Consider the following 16,298-nt stretch of genomic DNA (forward strand, 5'->3'; position numbering starts at 1 on the left):
ACTCTACTATATTAATGACGAATAATGATTTAATTCTCCTGGTCTAAATGAAAACACCTCAAATCTGCGCCAATTTAAAGTACCAATATTCCAAAACTTAATTCATTATTGACTATCTTCTATCTTCTTCAGCTTTATATCAATGACAGCAGCCATTAAGACAATCAAACCATATTGGTCATCATCCAAAATGTTCTAGAATCCAAGGAAGCTATTGCCAGAATAGCCTGCAACCGCAGACTTTGTTTGTACTGGATTCCTGGCCATAAAGGCATAGAGTGAAATGAGGCAGTTGATGCTATTTCTAAAAATGGTGCAAAACTTTTAGAGTAACAAACGAGTGGAGTACTCAGACCTGTGAAACAAATACATAAACTTCTGGACGAGTACATAAAAAGGAGAGCACAGGAAAGGTGCTGAAACTTCACCACCTGTAGAATAGCGAGGATTATGTGTAGACACATATATGAGGAAAAATACACCAAGAATGTTATATGGTCTAACCGAAGGAACTGCAGAACATTAATTGGTGTGTTGACAGGTCACTATCTGGTCGCATCACATGCCCAAAAACTAAACCTAACTCACAGCGATGCTTGTAATAAATGCAACGAGACGGATGCAAAGGAAACTCTAGAGCATCTGCTGTGTAACTTCCCGGCTCTCTCAAGAACTCGACAAAAATACTTGGGGGTTGTCAGTTTTACCGTACTGGAGCACATACCTGTGGTTTCTGTTGAAATCCTTATAAAATTCGTTAACAAAACGTGCATCTTAAGTGATGTACATAATCGCTAAAATAAGACTCTGATCTGGTATGAATCTTAATGGTCTACGCGTGACCTTTTTGGTCTTAATCTAATCTTATATCAATGGTATATTATATATTGTGTAATTAAATATACAACACACAAAACTAGTCGTATCATATAACCACTATATATGTTATATATGTATACATTTTAATTTCATAAATAATAATAAAAATATAGATCAAAAATTAAAACGGTGGAATAAGCGTCCACCACTTTAAAGTGAAAGATAAATTCGTAATTTCTTAGTTTCATTAAATGATATTACCGCATTTTCAAAGAAAAATATTATATTGTGGAAATAGTTACATAAAGGTACCTTTCGCTTTTCAGCAGCCGTAAACTATTTCTTAGGTTTGAAGTACATTTCATGGTCATGGTTTTAATACGCACTCCAATCAATCTGCGATATTATGTTACGCCAAGTAGACGCGTCCCATGCCAGTTTTAGTTCCTGCGGAAGTCAATGAATGCATTGGAAGTACATACGATATAACAAAAGGACATATCGAATTACATTATAAAGTGAAGACATAACTTAACACATATTTTAAGCTTCAAATAATTTTATGCAAAATGTATAATAGAAAATGCAGACCAACTGATGCTACTTATCAGTTTTTGTATAAAAAGCGAAAATACTTGAAAATTGTCTTAGTCACAAATTGAGTTCGGATTAACAAATAACTAAAAAAAGCAGTTCTTCACAATATGCATTTTAAATATTTAATTTATTTCATATATGCATTCACCTTGCCGGCGAAAATTAGGAGCAACGAACGAATGCAATCACAAGCCAAAGGCAAAAGACAATTAGAGCTTGGAGTTTTTGGACATCATGAACTGGAATGCCAGCAACCGAATGGTTGTCTATACGATCCTGGGCACAATAACCAAAATAATGATAATGAGCCCGATTATAATATCAACGGTGGTCAAGTGGCACAATTACAAGATATAAACACGCATACTCCAACAGCTGGCGTTTATGGACAACACCTCCAGTTGTTTTATCCTAACAGCGACAGTGCACATCAGCCAAGAGTACAATTAGTGTATTATAATCATCCAACAGCTATTGAATCCACACATGCTCAACAAAATTACGGACATGCATTACAACTTCAACCAGTTCAATTTATACAACCAAATCATCAACAAAATCACCATCACCATCAAGAGCACCCACAGCCACAGCCATTGACACACAGCCAACATGGTTTACAATATTACCAACAATCCCATGAAGAACCACAACATTATCCACCTTATCATCACGCACAACATCAGCATCCGCAACCACACCCACAACATCATCAGTATATAGCCCATCAACAGCAAAATCTAGCTAATACTGCTCCACATCGTTTTCCAGAAACTGAACAGTTGAACACGGAAGATGTTAATCCAAATCATTATGCCCAACAACACACTTCTACACAACATTATGCTCCAATCTATAATTCACCACAATTTGATATAGGTCACCAATACTCACACTATCCACAATCTTACTTACCACAGAATAGTCACTTTCAACCAGTTATACCACAAGGTCGATATGCTCAACATTTTCAGGCACCATTCAAACCTTCACTATTTGTGGGATATACCGATGATGAGAATTATAGCCAAACATCGAAACGTGCTGCATCTCCAAAGAATTTCAAGCATAAGCAAGAGCCCAATATTTCTAAAAACTATCAAGGATATCTTAAACCCGTTCATGAAGTACGTAGGGAGCACGCGTCTCAACAGAATGATCAGGCTAAGCGCCAACATGGAAAGGATCGTGTCGTTTATATGTCACCAGTCAATAATTATGCTTTGTATAAAAATTAATTTTATATATCATATATTTAAATTAGTTTATATATAAAAATAATTTGATATATAATGTAGTGCGTTATAATACATACATACATATATATATATGCAAAATCACTTGTAATTATTATTTATTACATGTTTTATTATTAATTTTTATTTGTTATTTTTTTATTGCATTTATTATATATACTTAACATTTATAATAATATGATTTTATTTATCTTTTATTGTTACATAAATAAATACTCAGAAAAAAATAAATACTTAGCGCAACATTTCGCAAAAGACAGCAGTCTTCAATTTATACTTACTTATGAAAGTATGTCCCAGAACCGGAACTCACAAAGTTTCTTAGACATTTACTCCAGTAAAGAACTATTCGATTTAAATACATTAGTATGCAATTAGTTTAAAAGTATTATTAGGAACTATGAAGCTATGTTTAACTGAAAGTGTCCTGCTGGAAACATCCTTTCAGATATCTGACAGACAGTCCTTGTTAAAAGTCATTATAAAGATATCAATAGACTCATATTGGCTTGTATGGATTATTTGGGTAAATGTTTAGAATTAGGTATAATTTAGTAGCCATAATTTATAGCTATACAACAAATTTTGTAACTGCACTATATCTATTATTATTACTATTATTGATCGGGTTGTTAACTGCTCCATATTGTAAGATGAGAAAGCATTAAGCAAACTGATGTTATAATAGTGATCCTATTCTTTAATTCAAGGATGAATAACAAGTCTAAAGAATTACTTCCAATATTATAAAGTTTCATATGATCACTTAAAATAAATTATAACAAAAACTAAAAGTTAAAAAAAGAAATCAATACTAGAAACCTGTAATGCAATCCATGAGATATCGAATATTTCATGTAATTCAAAGCTGTCAACAGCAAAACTTGACCAAAAAGGTATAGAAATATTTGAGTTCATTAATGTGGCTCATTATGAAACTGCACCAGTAGAGCCATAAATAAAAATCAACTGGCATTTAAGCACAGATACAGCGATTTAGGAAACTTGTCTTCGATTGAGGCCGCACGATAAGCTGTTCTCCATTGAAGACCATAAACAAGATGCATTTGAGAGAGTGATAAACTTTTGAATCTCTATCAAAAATGCGTTAAAAACTATAATGAATTTATTATTAGATATTTAATCTTAAAAATGATTAAGCGCTTAAATAAATGACAAAAAATTTTGAAATCAATTACACAATTGTAGCGAAAATCTGACACTCTACAACCAGTAGTTTAATAGTGAACAATTAAGAAATTAGCAAATAACTAATATGTAATACTTTAAAAAAAAGTTTTTACTAAACTAAAAAATTACTAACTAAACCAATTCAATTTTGTTATTCTAAGATGAATTGGCTCATTTAATAGTCTCTGGTATCAAGGATATTGTGTGATATATCAATGCAAGTAACATTCAATAGTCCGTAGTATCGCAACGGCCATTTTTTTGTAATTAAGTGATATTCTAACCTAACCTAACCTAACCATTATACAATAAATTTGTTATGGTTGACTCATGACCATATTACGGATAAGGTCAAATAACGAAACTGGCGAGACAGTTTTATAACCAAAGCGAGAGAAATTGCCGCAGGCTACAATAGCCCATACTCTCATTCGGGTTCAATGAAATGGAATACAAAAGCAAGCGACTGGACCTTAATCATATAAAGTGCTGTCACAATGTACATGCTTAGTTGAGGGTTTGTTTTTTTTTTCTTATTATGTTATAAAACTAGAAAAAGTGATATGTGAGCTTTTGATTTGAAAAATTATAAAGACCAAAGTGGTTGACTTGTGAAAAAAATATAGGTATGAATCTCCTATTTAAATAAAAATGATGAACTCTGAAAAATGTAGCAAATTGGCTATGTCCCTAACTATGAAAACTGACAGCTCTGTCAGATCGGTAAGGAGAGTTTCCTTCCTCTCCTCAGAAGACGAAGTAGCGAAGCAGGAGAGGAGGAGGTTGTTCCTTTTCTACAGAGCCGCAGATCGACAAAATCTATTATTACATAGACCAGGGCTCATTCCAGATCTTCCCAATATGCAAGGATCTATCAGCACCAATGGCGTGATATTAACTATGCTTCGCCTTAGGTATTAAGGCATTAAGTAATTTATTTTATTTAGACTAAATAAGTCTTGTACTTTGACCAGAATCTTTATCAACCCGGGTTAAAGCCTGCTTCACCCTACAATTATCCGATATGGTTCAGCGTCCAAGTATACATATGGATTAGTCAGATAAGCCGAACTTATTAGTTGAGAGAAGCCTGATGCAAGATGCTACAATGGTTAGGTAGTCGAAAAGAGATTATTTTTTTGGAAGTAAGCCAATGTCAACCTTATAATTTTGCTTACTAATATACTACATACTACTACATACATTCGTTGAGGTTTTTCCGTGGCTGATATGTACACCTTATATATCAAAATCTAAAAGAAATAAGTCAACAATGACATACTGTAGGGTGCAGTTTAACTAATCGTGAAAATTAAAGCAGATTTGACAACTGAAAGAATTTGTAATTGAGCTCGTGTGTGGGCAATTGACAGACGCTGCGACTCAAAACGCGAAATATTGAGATACACAAATCCAGTTGAACGGCGCAAATCAAATCTAACAAGATTTGTGAAGTATCTTTCCCCACCAAGTGATGTTTTAATTAATTAATTGTCTGAATGCTTATCGCATTGTCAGTTTAATAAAATGCAATGAAAATATTTTTATTACTTAATTACTTAGTCGGTTTGTGGTATTTCTTAATGAAATAAATTAAAATCTCAATTGAGAAGTGCGAATTGAATGATTTCATATCTCAGACTGATATTATTTTAGAGTTGACATTGCACCATATAAATTTGTTTACATATTTAGTTTTTGATTTAATTTTATGCACTCTGAAGTTATTAATAAAGTTATTGTTTAAATAGACAAAGAAGATGCATTAAAAGATATTAAATCTTAATAAAGTAAATTATGCTTATAAACAAGAGAACAGTAGATCGACGACTGTAGACAGTCAAATAAACACATACACACAGTATAACGAATATAAATTCACTCTATGATTTATGAACTTATATCTAAAATTCATTTTAACATTTCTTGGAACTTGACGAAGAAAGCGAGGTTATTAAAGACACAATATTTTCAGCCTAAGGCTAATTTATAGTTCGCTTAATGTCGTTAGAAAAAATTTAATTTTATAATTTTAATAACCATCTGACATAATAACAGTGCAAGCTGGCAAACATATATATTTTTATTATTATTATTAATTAATAGACTATCAAGGCCCAACTAAAACAATTCAAGACTATTTATAAATATCGTAATTCCTGTAGGCTTAATTTTATCTGCTTGGGCTTAAGATCCCGCTTCAGAGATAGTTGAGATCACGTCCTGCCACCTCTGCGCAGTTGCATTGGATATGTTTTGATGCTTCCTTCTCCTCATGACAGAGTCGATAGGAATTACTTTCTACCGCACCTATAATTTTTAATGGTAATTAAATCTACAGTATCCTATAAGAAGTTCAGTGTAGATTTTAATACATTTCTGCTAAGGTTAAGGATAGCGTCAACTTTAATGTGTTCAAGCACAATGAATCTTCTTCACTGCCGCATGTCTGTTTGGGTTCCCCAGTCTTCAAGAAGATTTTGTTCCTCCTTTTCACATAATAAGTTATTTATGAAGCTATTTGTTACGCCGCAAAAAGGGTTTGGTCCAATGAAAGATATACATGTACCATTATTTGCTGTGGAGTCTGCTATTTCAGTGCCCTCATGCCTTTTATGTTCCGGTATTCACATAAGAGTGACATAGTTCCTTGTTGCTAGGGTATTGAGAAGTTGAAAGCATTCTCAGACCAACTTTAAACATACATATATTTCAAGAACATGTGTCTTATTCATGACATTTTGCAGTGTTGCCATATTACCCGTTCACCGAGCCTGTTACTTGAGATCGTGAAAATCCTGATAACAATAACAATATAGCTAAAAAAATAAAGCTTAGGAAGGAAATCACATTACTCTATCTCTATTTTAATCAAAAAATTATTTTTGTCCAATGGAAAGGTATCTACTTTAATATAGGAGTTTATGGTGAGGAAATTTTGGGAAGCAAAAATGATAAGAGTTGAGCCAAAACCAAAGGCTCGACCTTTGGAAAAGATTTTTCCTCCAGATTCGTTAGAAGAATTTGTTGCGAATTTTTTAGTACGGAAAGAAGCAAATTAATTTCCAGCTCATTCCCTTATAGTAGTCCATAAACCACATAATTGCATAGAACGCAAGAGTATAGATTATAAATAATTTAATTTAAACTCGAAGAAGAAGCATTAAATATTAACCAGTACAAGATTTTAAACAATTATTTATAAAAATCACTGATTTTTTGTTTTAATTCTAAATGAGTAAAATATCACGTTTAAATAATTAAAAAATCGTATAAAATGAAATATTTAAACGGCAGAGTTTAAAGTGAATCTGAATTAAAAAGACTAAGTAAATAATTTATTAAAAACCTGAATGAAACATGCTTTAACACTTTTACGAAAAAAAAAATATTAGTTGCTTATCTTAAACTTGATGGCAGTAATTCGTTCCGAAATTTATTGGAATATATCGAAGATACATATTATTATAAATATTACTGCAATCTGTGATTTTTATAAAAATATTTAAAAAAATTAATTATTCAAATAAGAAATTAAAAAATATTCTTTAATATGTGTTGCATTTTAATATTTATTATTGAGCATTAATATTTTCAAATATAAAAAAAATAGTCCCAGAGATAATAATTAAAATTTATTTGAAAGCAATAATCTAAAAAATTTAAAGAACAGGTATAATTGTATTCAAATTTGATATAAGCTAATCCAATAAATATTAAATAAAATGAATGCATTTCCTAAAACAGTGGAAATACAAGTTTTCTTTTATATTTATATTGAATGGGCTGAAAAGTACTAATAGGTGTGATTACAAGTCACGACGTTTAAGGTAAACAACGTCCTTTGTAGATTCAAAGATAAAGTTCTCAATTCTGGCATTAAAAGAACCCCCAATATAAGCACCTTCTTTCTTTTAAATACTCTTTCCTTATTTAAAAAGAAATGAAAATTTATGAGACACTAGGAAACCGGGACTGTGACTGATTATTGTATATCTTTTAACTAAAATTTCCAAAAAAAATTCTCTTAGGTTATTTTAAATCTACACTGGAAAAAAATTTTTAACATTGAGACTGTATTTTAAAGAATTTTGAATTATATAAATAATACATTTATTAATCACTTTAAATTCTATATTTATATTTTTTTTTTATTTTTTACTTATTTATTTATTTTTACTGTATATTTCCAATTTATTTATTATTCTGGAATTTTTAGAAATAACTACCAAAATCACCCAAAAAATTTAATACAGTATTTATGTATCGTTTGCAGCATTATAGTGCAATTTCATAGCACTTTAATAACAACAAAAAATGTAGGTGTGTTATTTTTACTCTATTTTGTTTTTTGGCACTGTTATGTCTCACTTATCAGTAATTAAATGAGGGAAATTTATGAGATCCACACAGTATGTAAGTGCATCTACGGTTAAAGCACCTGGTTTGGGATATTGTAGAATTAAATGTGTGTATTGTGAAAATGAAGTTGAAATATTTTTTTTTATATATTTTATTTATTATGGTCAAATTATAATTAAAATCATGCTTCCACAGTAACTTTACAAAATAAACAAAAGGCTTAAAGAAGCCTTTGAATTTGAAGCCTTAATTTTATTTATCAGTTATTAGGAATAGTAAACACTTAGTAATTATTTCTAATCATAATTAATAAAAAGTACTGTAAAAAATTTAATTCATAAAAATAAGTCAAAAAATTTTTTTGAATTTGAAATATTTATAAACACTTTTTTTATTAGAGTATAAAATTATGTATGTATGATATTAATTTGTAGAAAATTAAAATAAATAAAAAATAAAATTCTTTCTACATTTTTCATTAAGAAATTTAAAAAATTTCAACCAAAATATTTGTATTTACCAAAAAATGTGGAATGATTATTTGGAGAGCAGCGAAAACGCATTCTCACGTTTAGTATTTCCCGTATAATTTTGCAATTGCCCATTTTGTATACAAAAAACAATTAATGAAGCTGAATGGAATTTAAAATATTAAATACAAAAAAAAAAAATAAATAAATAAAAAAAAAATTAGTGTCTACTGATGAGATACAAATTACGTCTGGGTTAGTGGCAATGAGATGCGCGCGCATACAGCTATGTTTTAAATATCTTCTAAAAATTGTAGAAGAACCAATAGATCGAATAATAATTAAGTAATTTCATTATTAAAATTAATTATTTTAAAAATATTTAGGTACACTTAATTATTTATCGCATGCTCCAGTTCCATATGATTGGGATCAGTAGAGCGAACAGATATTTTTTAAATATCTTGGAAAAATAAAAGAAAAATATATTTATAAGATTTTTAAAAAAAAATTAAATAAATAAAAAAGTATATTTAATTAAATCAATTTTTACAAAAATATTAAAACTCAATTCGAGTTTCATACGATTGGGATGTATAGTGACCAAATTGAAAAGACGAAGATGATAACTAAGCAAGTTAGAAGCCTCACTAATTCAATGATTAACAATTTTGAGTAGTGGCTTATTTAGGGAAAAGTTTGATATATTTTTATTCGTATGCTTTTGCATAAAAAAGAACAGGACATTTTTTTAATAAAGCTTTTGAAACACAAGAGAAACTTCTAAGCTATCAAAAAAAAAAGTCAAAGAAAAAGAATAGCAGAGTTACCTATTCCTTCAAATCTACCTTCAACGATCAATTTAGGTAAATCATCTTTTTTGTGTGTGATGTTTTGAGTTATAATCTAAGTATTCTATTATTTTCAGTCTATCTCCAATATTTCTTTTTTCATTGTTAACGCATAAAACTACTGACAAGTTCCTGAAATGTACTACCCAACCAATATATAGCATACATCGATTAGATCACATATTAAAACTTCAATTTTATTTATCTTGAATCAACAGTTTATTTATACTCTTATACGTATATCATTATATTTAATTATTTCTTAATAATTTTTTTGAGACTGCAAGTGCCAATGGTGGAACTCATATCTTACCAAATTTGAAGCTCAGAGTCAGTGTGCATTAGCCGACTGCCCCAAAGACGTATGTTAATGAATTAACATCTAAGATATTGAGTTCACAGCACTTAAACTGTAACTCTTTAATTGAAGGTTGAGTTTTCAGCACTTGAACTGAAACTCTGGAAAATGAAAATGAGAGATCGAATATTGGTTTCAATCTGAATTTTATTAAATTAAATTTTTCCTTAAATACTAAATTATTACAAATTATTACAATAACAATATCTAAATTTTATTCTTTTCCTTTACCGTCTTCTTGCCTAAAGTGCAAGCTCAGCATATATTATGCACAAAATTCTTTGTTGTGTCTAGCAACCAAGAATTAATGCCAATGCACTGGCCTTGATATATGTTACATATTCAAAGTTCAGTGCCACTGCACTTAACAAAAAATATAATGCAAATATTCAAGTTCAGTGCCACTGCATTTTACCAAATTAAATAATGCAAAGGAAAGTCAAAATTTGGATATTGCTAACATCAGCATATATGTTCAAATTTTACAAATATTGTACAATAATAACAATAGTAATAATAATAATATTTTACAATAATAATAATGTGTGAACATGCTGCCCGCCTTGAATTGACAACATCAATTCTAATTATTGGAAGCTGCAAGTCAACATGCTGTATCCTCGGTCATCTGCTGATGTCGTGGCATCGGTATTGGAGGTGTTTGATAGGTGATTTTTTGCCTTCGCCATATATATAATAGTGCACTAGCGACACATAGAAACATTGCTAATGCAACGTAGCTGGTTATTAGACTATGTGTCCCTGGACTAATAGCATCAGTTGGAAAACTGGAACTCTGGATGTGGCCTAATTTTCGTTGAATAAGTTCAAGCTCATGGATTGTGGGTGACAATGGTTTGACGCTGATGTTATTGCTCGCATATTGTTTTGTCCATCCTACAGATAGATTCAATCTGGTGATCGATGCCTGCATTGAAGTAACCATTTTTTGATGACCTTGAATCGTAATGTGTTCATTTTTGATGATGCATTCAGGTTCTAATTTAATCAAACTACTGCCCACTAAAGTTAATTGAAATGCTTTCTTGTTGCATACTGCATTCATTTTGATGTTATTTATGGTTGCGTAAATCCATTGATTCGGATGATTTAGTTGATACCATACAGTTGTGTCCTTGAGCTGATACATATCGCATCTTGGTTTAGCTTGATTGTTAAATAAGTCAATTTCACAATTATTGACGTTTGACGATTCATGAAATGTTGCTTGTATGTTTGGACATAATAACTCTTCGTCACTTATCGATATGCATGCGTCCACTTGATGCTGTGTCATTGGTCGAAATTCATCATGATGCGGACTGATGGCTAGAAATTCTGTTGAAAGTTTCACTGATAAAAGTGTGTTATTTATAGCTGCCACAATTGGAACAAGATATAACAGTTGAAATTCTCTTGGATCCGTGAGAGGTAAGTCGATGCAAAAAATGACATGGCCCTTTGCCAGGATTCCGTTGATCTTCATGAGCCTATATACTTCGAGTAAGTTATTGTGGTGGATAGGTAACTGTAGGTGTGATGGAAGATGTGCCCTAATCATCATTATTTGCTCACTAAGCTGTTGTGGAGTCAGCAGAAGAGGATTTATTTTATCGTGATGACTGTCGATTAGTACGTCCATAATTGATGAGTGAACTCTTTGCAGGTTGGATACCATCATGAGCATTTGCATTGACAACATAAGCATGTTTTGTGTTACGTGTATGTCGTTTATTGACTCATCTGTATACAACAAGTTATTGATGCGCTTTTCAATTTCTTCAAATTTGTCATGCATGTTTAATTGGTTCTTCTTAAAGATATTGATAGTTGAATCAACAAGTGACGTTTGGTTTTTAACGAGTTGTTCCAGGTGATTGTCGTTCCTTTTAAGACCATTTATTGTGCTTGACATTTGTGCCGCGTAGTTTGAGTCGAGGACACCAAACAATGAATTTGCAAAATTTCCGACAATGTCTATAGCTCCTCTTGTTATTCTTTTTCTAACAGAAAGAAGATTAAGTTCCATTTGCAGTTCCTCCGTTATACGGTCAAAATAGTTGAGTAATACCTTGCAAGCAGTGTTATCCAATGCCTTGTCGCATAAATTGTTCAACCTTTTTGTTCCATCAGCTAAAATGCTCATTTGTTGTTGGTATGGGGAAAGGTCAAAATATACAATCATTTTCCAATCAGCAGACATGATTTTGACTGGTTTAAGCTGCTCAAAATAAATGCCAGGTTTGTTGTTGAAGGTTGTTATATTGACGGGACTACATAGTGCAAGTGGCAAAATGAGTAGAGTAATAATGGTGAGCAGCAACCCGGAATTCAGACATGATCGTTTTGTCGGAGTTAACCCATTGACTAATGATTCAGGCTTTCTGATGCGATTTAATGGAATTTTTACGATAAGCGACACGGGAGGTGACGTTGGAGTTTCTTGAGTCTGTTCTGATTCGATTTTTCTTTCAGTCATTTTTCCAAAGGTTGGATCTTCTAATTTATCGTCTTCAGGAAATAATGGAGCTAATCTATGCACCGGTCTTTTAAATACTCCCTTTTTTGTTTGAATGTCACAAACTCTCACTAAACCATCTTCGCCTTTGTAAACTTTGATGATGCGTCCTAAAGGCCATTGCAGAACTGGGACATTGTCTTCTTTAAGGATTACCATCGTATTGGTCTGTATGTTGGTGATGGGACCCTTCCACTTGTGGCGCTGTTGCAATTCGCTTAGATACTCCTTAGTCCAGCGCTGCCAAAAACTGTGTTTTAGCTCTGATACCAGTTGCCAGCGTTTAAGTAATTTTTCTTTAGAGTCACGTGCATGCACATCAACGCTTGAAGTGATTTCTTCACCTATTAAAAAATGACCTGGAGTTATTGCGTTCAAATCGTTTGCATCTGATGAGCTAGGAATAAGGGGTCGCGAGTTCAACACTGCTTCAACTTCAATAACGACAGTTTCAAGCTCTTCATATGTAAGTGATGCTGTTGAAACATTTTTGACCAGCAAATATTTGGCAGATTTTACTGCTGCCTCCCATAGCCCGCCGAAGTGTGGTGACCTTGGTGGAATGAAGTGAAATTCTATGCCTTTCGTACTGCACATTCCTGCAATTGATTCCTTCGCTCGATCAGCGTAGATGACGTCAGTAAGTTCCTGCAACTTGTTTTTCGCTCCAACGAAATTGGTCGCATTGTCGCAGTATAACGTTTTACAGCGTCCTCGTCTTGCTATGAAGCGTTTTAATGCTCCAATGAATGCATCTGTGGTCAGATCAGTCACAAGTTCTAAGTGTACGGCCTTGGTTGCAAAACAGCAAAAGACAGCGATATACGCCTTTTGTGGACGCTTGCCTCTTGTTTTGTAATGAACCCATATTGGGCCACAATAATCAACTCCAGTGCTGAGAAATGGTCGAGCTGGTTGCACACGGTGACCAGGCAAATTTCCCATGATTTGATTGTACACAATTGGCCTTGCTCTTCTGCATCTTAAGCATTGTTGTATTACAGCTCTCATCAAGCTTTTTCCTTTGAGGGGCCAAAAACGCTGCCTCACTTGTGCCAGCAATGCTTGGGCGCCACAATGATAATTGTCCTTATGTATTTTTTCTACCAGCAACTTTACTAGTGGATCGTTGCTGGGTAAAATCATTTGATGAATGGCATCAAATTGTAGTTTTGAAGAGCTTAACCGTCCGCCAACACGTATTACCCCTTCTTCATCTACGAACGGAGTTAGTGAACTGAGGTTATGAGTTTTTGGCACAAATTCGTCCTTAACTAGCATTTTCCTTAGATCAGAAAAATCGGAGGCCTGGATTTGACGTATTATTATCTTAAGTGCTACGTCGAGCTCCATCGGTGAAAGCTGCATGGTCTCTGGTCTTGATTCTTTTGGTTTCCGTGCGTTTTTTGTGAAACGAAGTACATATCCAACAACCTTTTGGACATGAGTAAATAAATTTCTTGAATGAATCGAGTAGACCCATGCATGCTCATTAGTAGGTTGTTGTGTTGATAAAGCAAGCACCACCGTGTTATCTTCAACAATTAATTCCCTTTTGAAGGGAGCTGGCCACAGCGGCTTTGGCTGATATAAAAATAGTGGACCATATAACCACATGTAGCAAGATGAAAATTCCCGCGGTTTAAGCCCTCTTGACAGAATATCTGCCGGATTTTGTTTTGACGGGACGTGACGCCATTGTTCTGGAATTGTTAACCGAAGGATTTTTACAATTCGGTGGGCGACGTAAACGGGTAATTTGCCTGGATGATTGTTTATCCAGGAAAGCACAATTTGTGAATCTGTCCAAAAGTAAGTTGCTTTGTCTTGATAGCCTAAATCAAGTTTAACTCTTGCCATGAGTTCTGCTGCTAGCAACGCTGCACACAATTCTAGTCGTGGAATTGTTTGAGATTTTATGGGTGCTACACGAGATCTGGAGCATAGTAGATTAAGTTTTATCGTTTTATCCTTTTGTACTGTTCTAATGTATACTGCTGCACCATAAGCCTTTTCTGAGGCGTCACAAAAAGCGTGCAGCTCAACATGGCTGTAGCCTTGACTGCTGAATACGTGCCTCACAACTGTTGCATTGTCCAACAAGGCCAGATCTTCTCTATACGATGTCCATTGTTTACGTATTTCTGACGGAAGATCATCATCCCAATCGAGTTTTAGCTGCCATGCTCCTTGCAACAAGATTTTACCGGTGACCAAGATTGGACCAATAAGACCCAAAGGGTCATATATGTGTGCCAAATCGGAGCTCATAGATCGTTTTGTTGTGTGACTATGGTCTCGAATGTTAACCTTGATACGAAATGAATCTGACTTTGGTAACCATAAAAGACCCAGCGTCTTTGTGAATTGGGTTTCCTTGGAATCAAAATTGAGATTTACTTCTTGATCTTCTGTAGCGATTCCATGTAAAAGTTTTGGGTTGTTTGCACACCATTTTTTTAGTTTCATTCCAGCCTTGTCTAGAATTGTTATTAATTGTTGTTGAATTAGTAACGCTTCGTTGATGGTATCAGCTCCTATTAGACCGTCGTCAACATAAAAATCCCTTTTTAAAGATGTGGCGCCATATAAATAATTTCCTTGATATTCATCCGCCAATTTTGTTAGACAGCGTGTTGCTAAATATGGTGCTGCTCTTGTGCCATAAGTAACTGTGTTCAACTGATAATAATTAAGTGGTTCTGTGGGATTTTCTCGCCACATTATGAGTTGCAGATTTCGATCATCTTTGTTAACCCATATTTGACGGTACATTTTTTCCACATCAGTTTTTAAAACATATTTGTGCATTCTAAATCTGAGCAAAATCGAAAACAGTTCGTCTTGAACTTTTGGACCATTAAACATTATGTCATTTAGTGATGGCCCTGATAATTTGTGTACTGATGCGTCAAATACAACTCGCAGTTTTGATGTTGAGCTGTCTGGACGTAGCACACAGTGGTGAGGGATGAAATATTGGGGAGATACTATTTCGCTACCGCTGAATTTTGTCATGTGTCCCAATGCTTCATATTCCCTCATAAATGAAACATATTGATTCTTTAGATCAGGATTTTGAATGAAACGGCGCTCGATTGTCTTGAACCTCTCGTAAGCGATTCCTTTTGTATCTGGTAACACTGATGGATGATTCTTTAGTGGGAGTTTTACAACAAATCTGCCATCACTTCCTCGAAAAGTGTGTTGCAAAAAATGTGACTCACAACGCAATTCGTCTTCTGTGAGTTCCGAAGTTGAATCTGGAATTTCTTCTGATTCCCAGAATTTCAATATAGATTCTTCTAGTTCCTTAGTAGTGCATATGCCACAAGTTGCCGTGCTTGAATTTAAAGTTTCAACATTGCCAGCTACAACCCATCCAAAAATAGAATTCTGAAGTATTGGAAGACTACCTGCTAGTTTTATTTGACCTTCAATAAGTAACTTGAAAAAGATCTCTGCTCCTAACAGGCAATCTATTCGGCCAGGTTTGTTAAAATCTGGATCAGCGAGAGTTAATTCCTTTGGAATATCCCAGGATTCGATATTCAAATACTGCATTGGCTGATCTGAAACGATTTTTGGTATGATATGTGCATCCATCTCTGCTACAAATTCGTTCAACGTTGATTGTACTCGAATTATTGTTTGATGACGTATTTTTGATTCATTTGCTCCTACGCCTTCCATACTCATAAGCGTTGGCCTAGGCTTGCAGCCCAATTTTTGTGACAGGCGGTTTGTTATGAGATTGATTTGAGAGCCAGAGTCCAATACTGCTCTGCATTCAATTAGTCTTCCATTTGATGCCAGCAATCTTATTCTGGCCGTCCCTAATAAGACATAATTAGATTCCTGTCTGGTATTGTTTGT

At 33.4% G+C, this 16,298-nt stretch overlaps 1 protein-coding gene across 1 annotated transcript; it reads left to right on the forward strand.

Moving 5' to 3' along the window:
- The first annotated feature begins 1,595 nt into the window (after positions 1 to 1,595).
- On the forward strand, positions 1,596 to 2,654 carry LOC119674442 (uncharacterized histidine-rich protein DDB_G0274557-like). The gene has a single exon (XM_038085581.1). It carries the CDS (start codon positions 1,596 to 1,598, stop codon positions 2,652 to 2,654), a length of 1,059 nt encoding a protein of 352 aa, XP_037941509.1.
- The last annotated feature ends 13,644 nt before the right edge of the window (positions 2,655 to 16,298 follow it).

The sequence above is a fragment of the Teleopsis dalmanni genome, chromosome 2 (assembly GCF_002237135.1).
Source record: "Teleopsis dalmanni isolate 2A chromosome 2, ASM223713v2, whole genome shotgun sequence".
NCBI lineage: Eukaryota > Metazoa > Arthropoda > Insecta > Diptera > Diopsidae > Teleopsis > Teleopsis dalmanni.

What these genes read in the sequence shown, in the direction of transcription:
- LOC119674442 (XM_038085581.1), top strand. Translation starts at nt 1,596, where the DNA reads ATGCAATCACAAGCCAAAGGCAAAAGACAATTAGAGCTTGGAGTTTTT.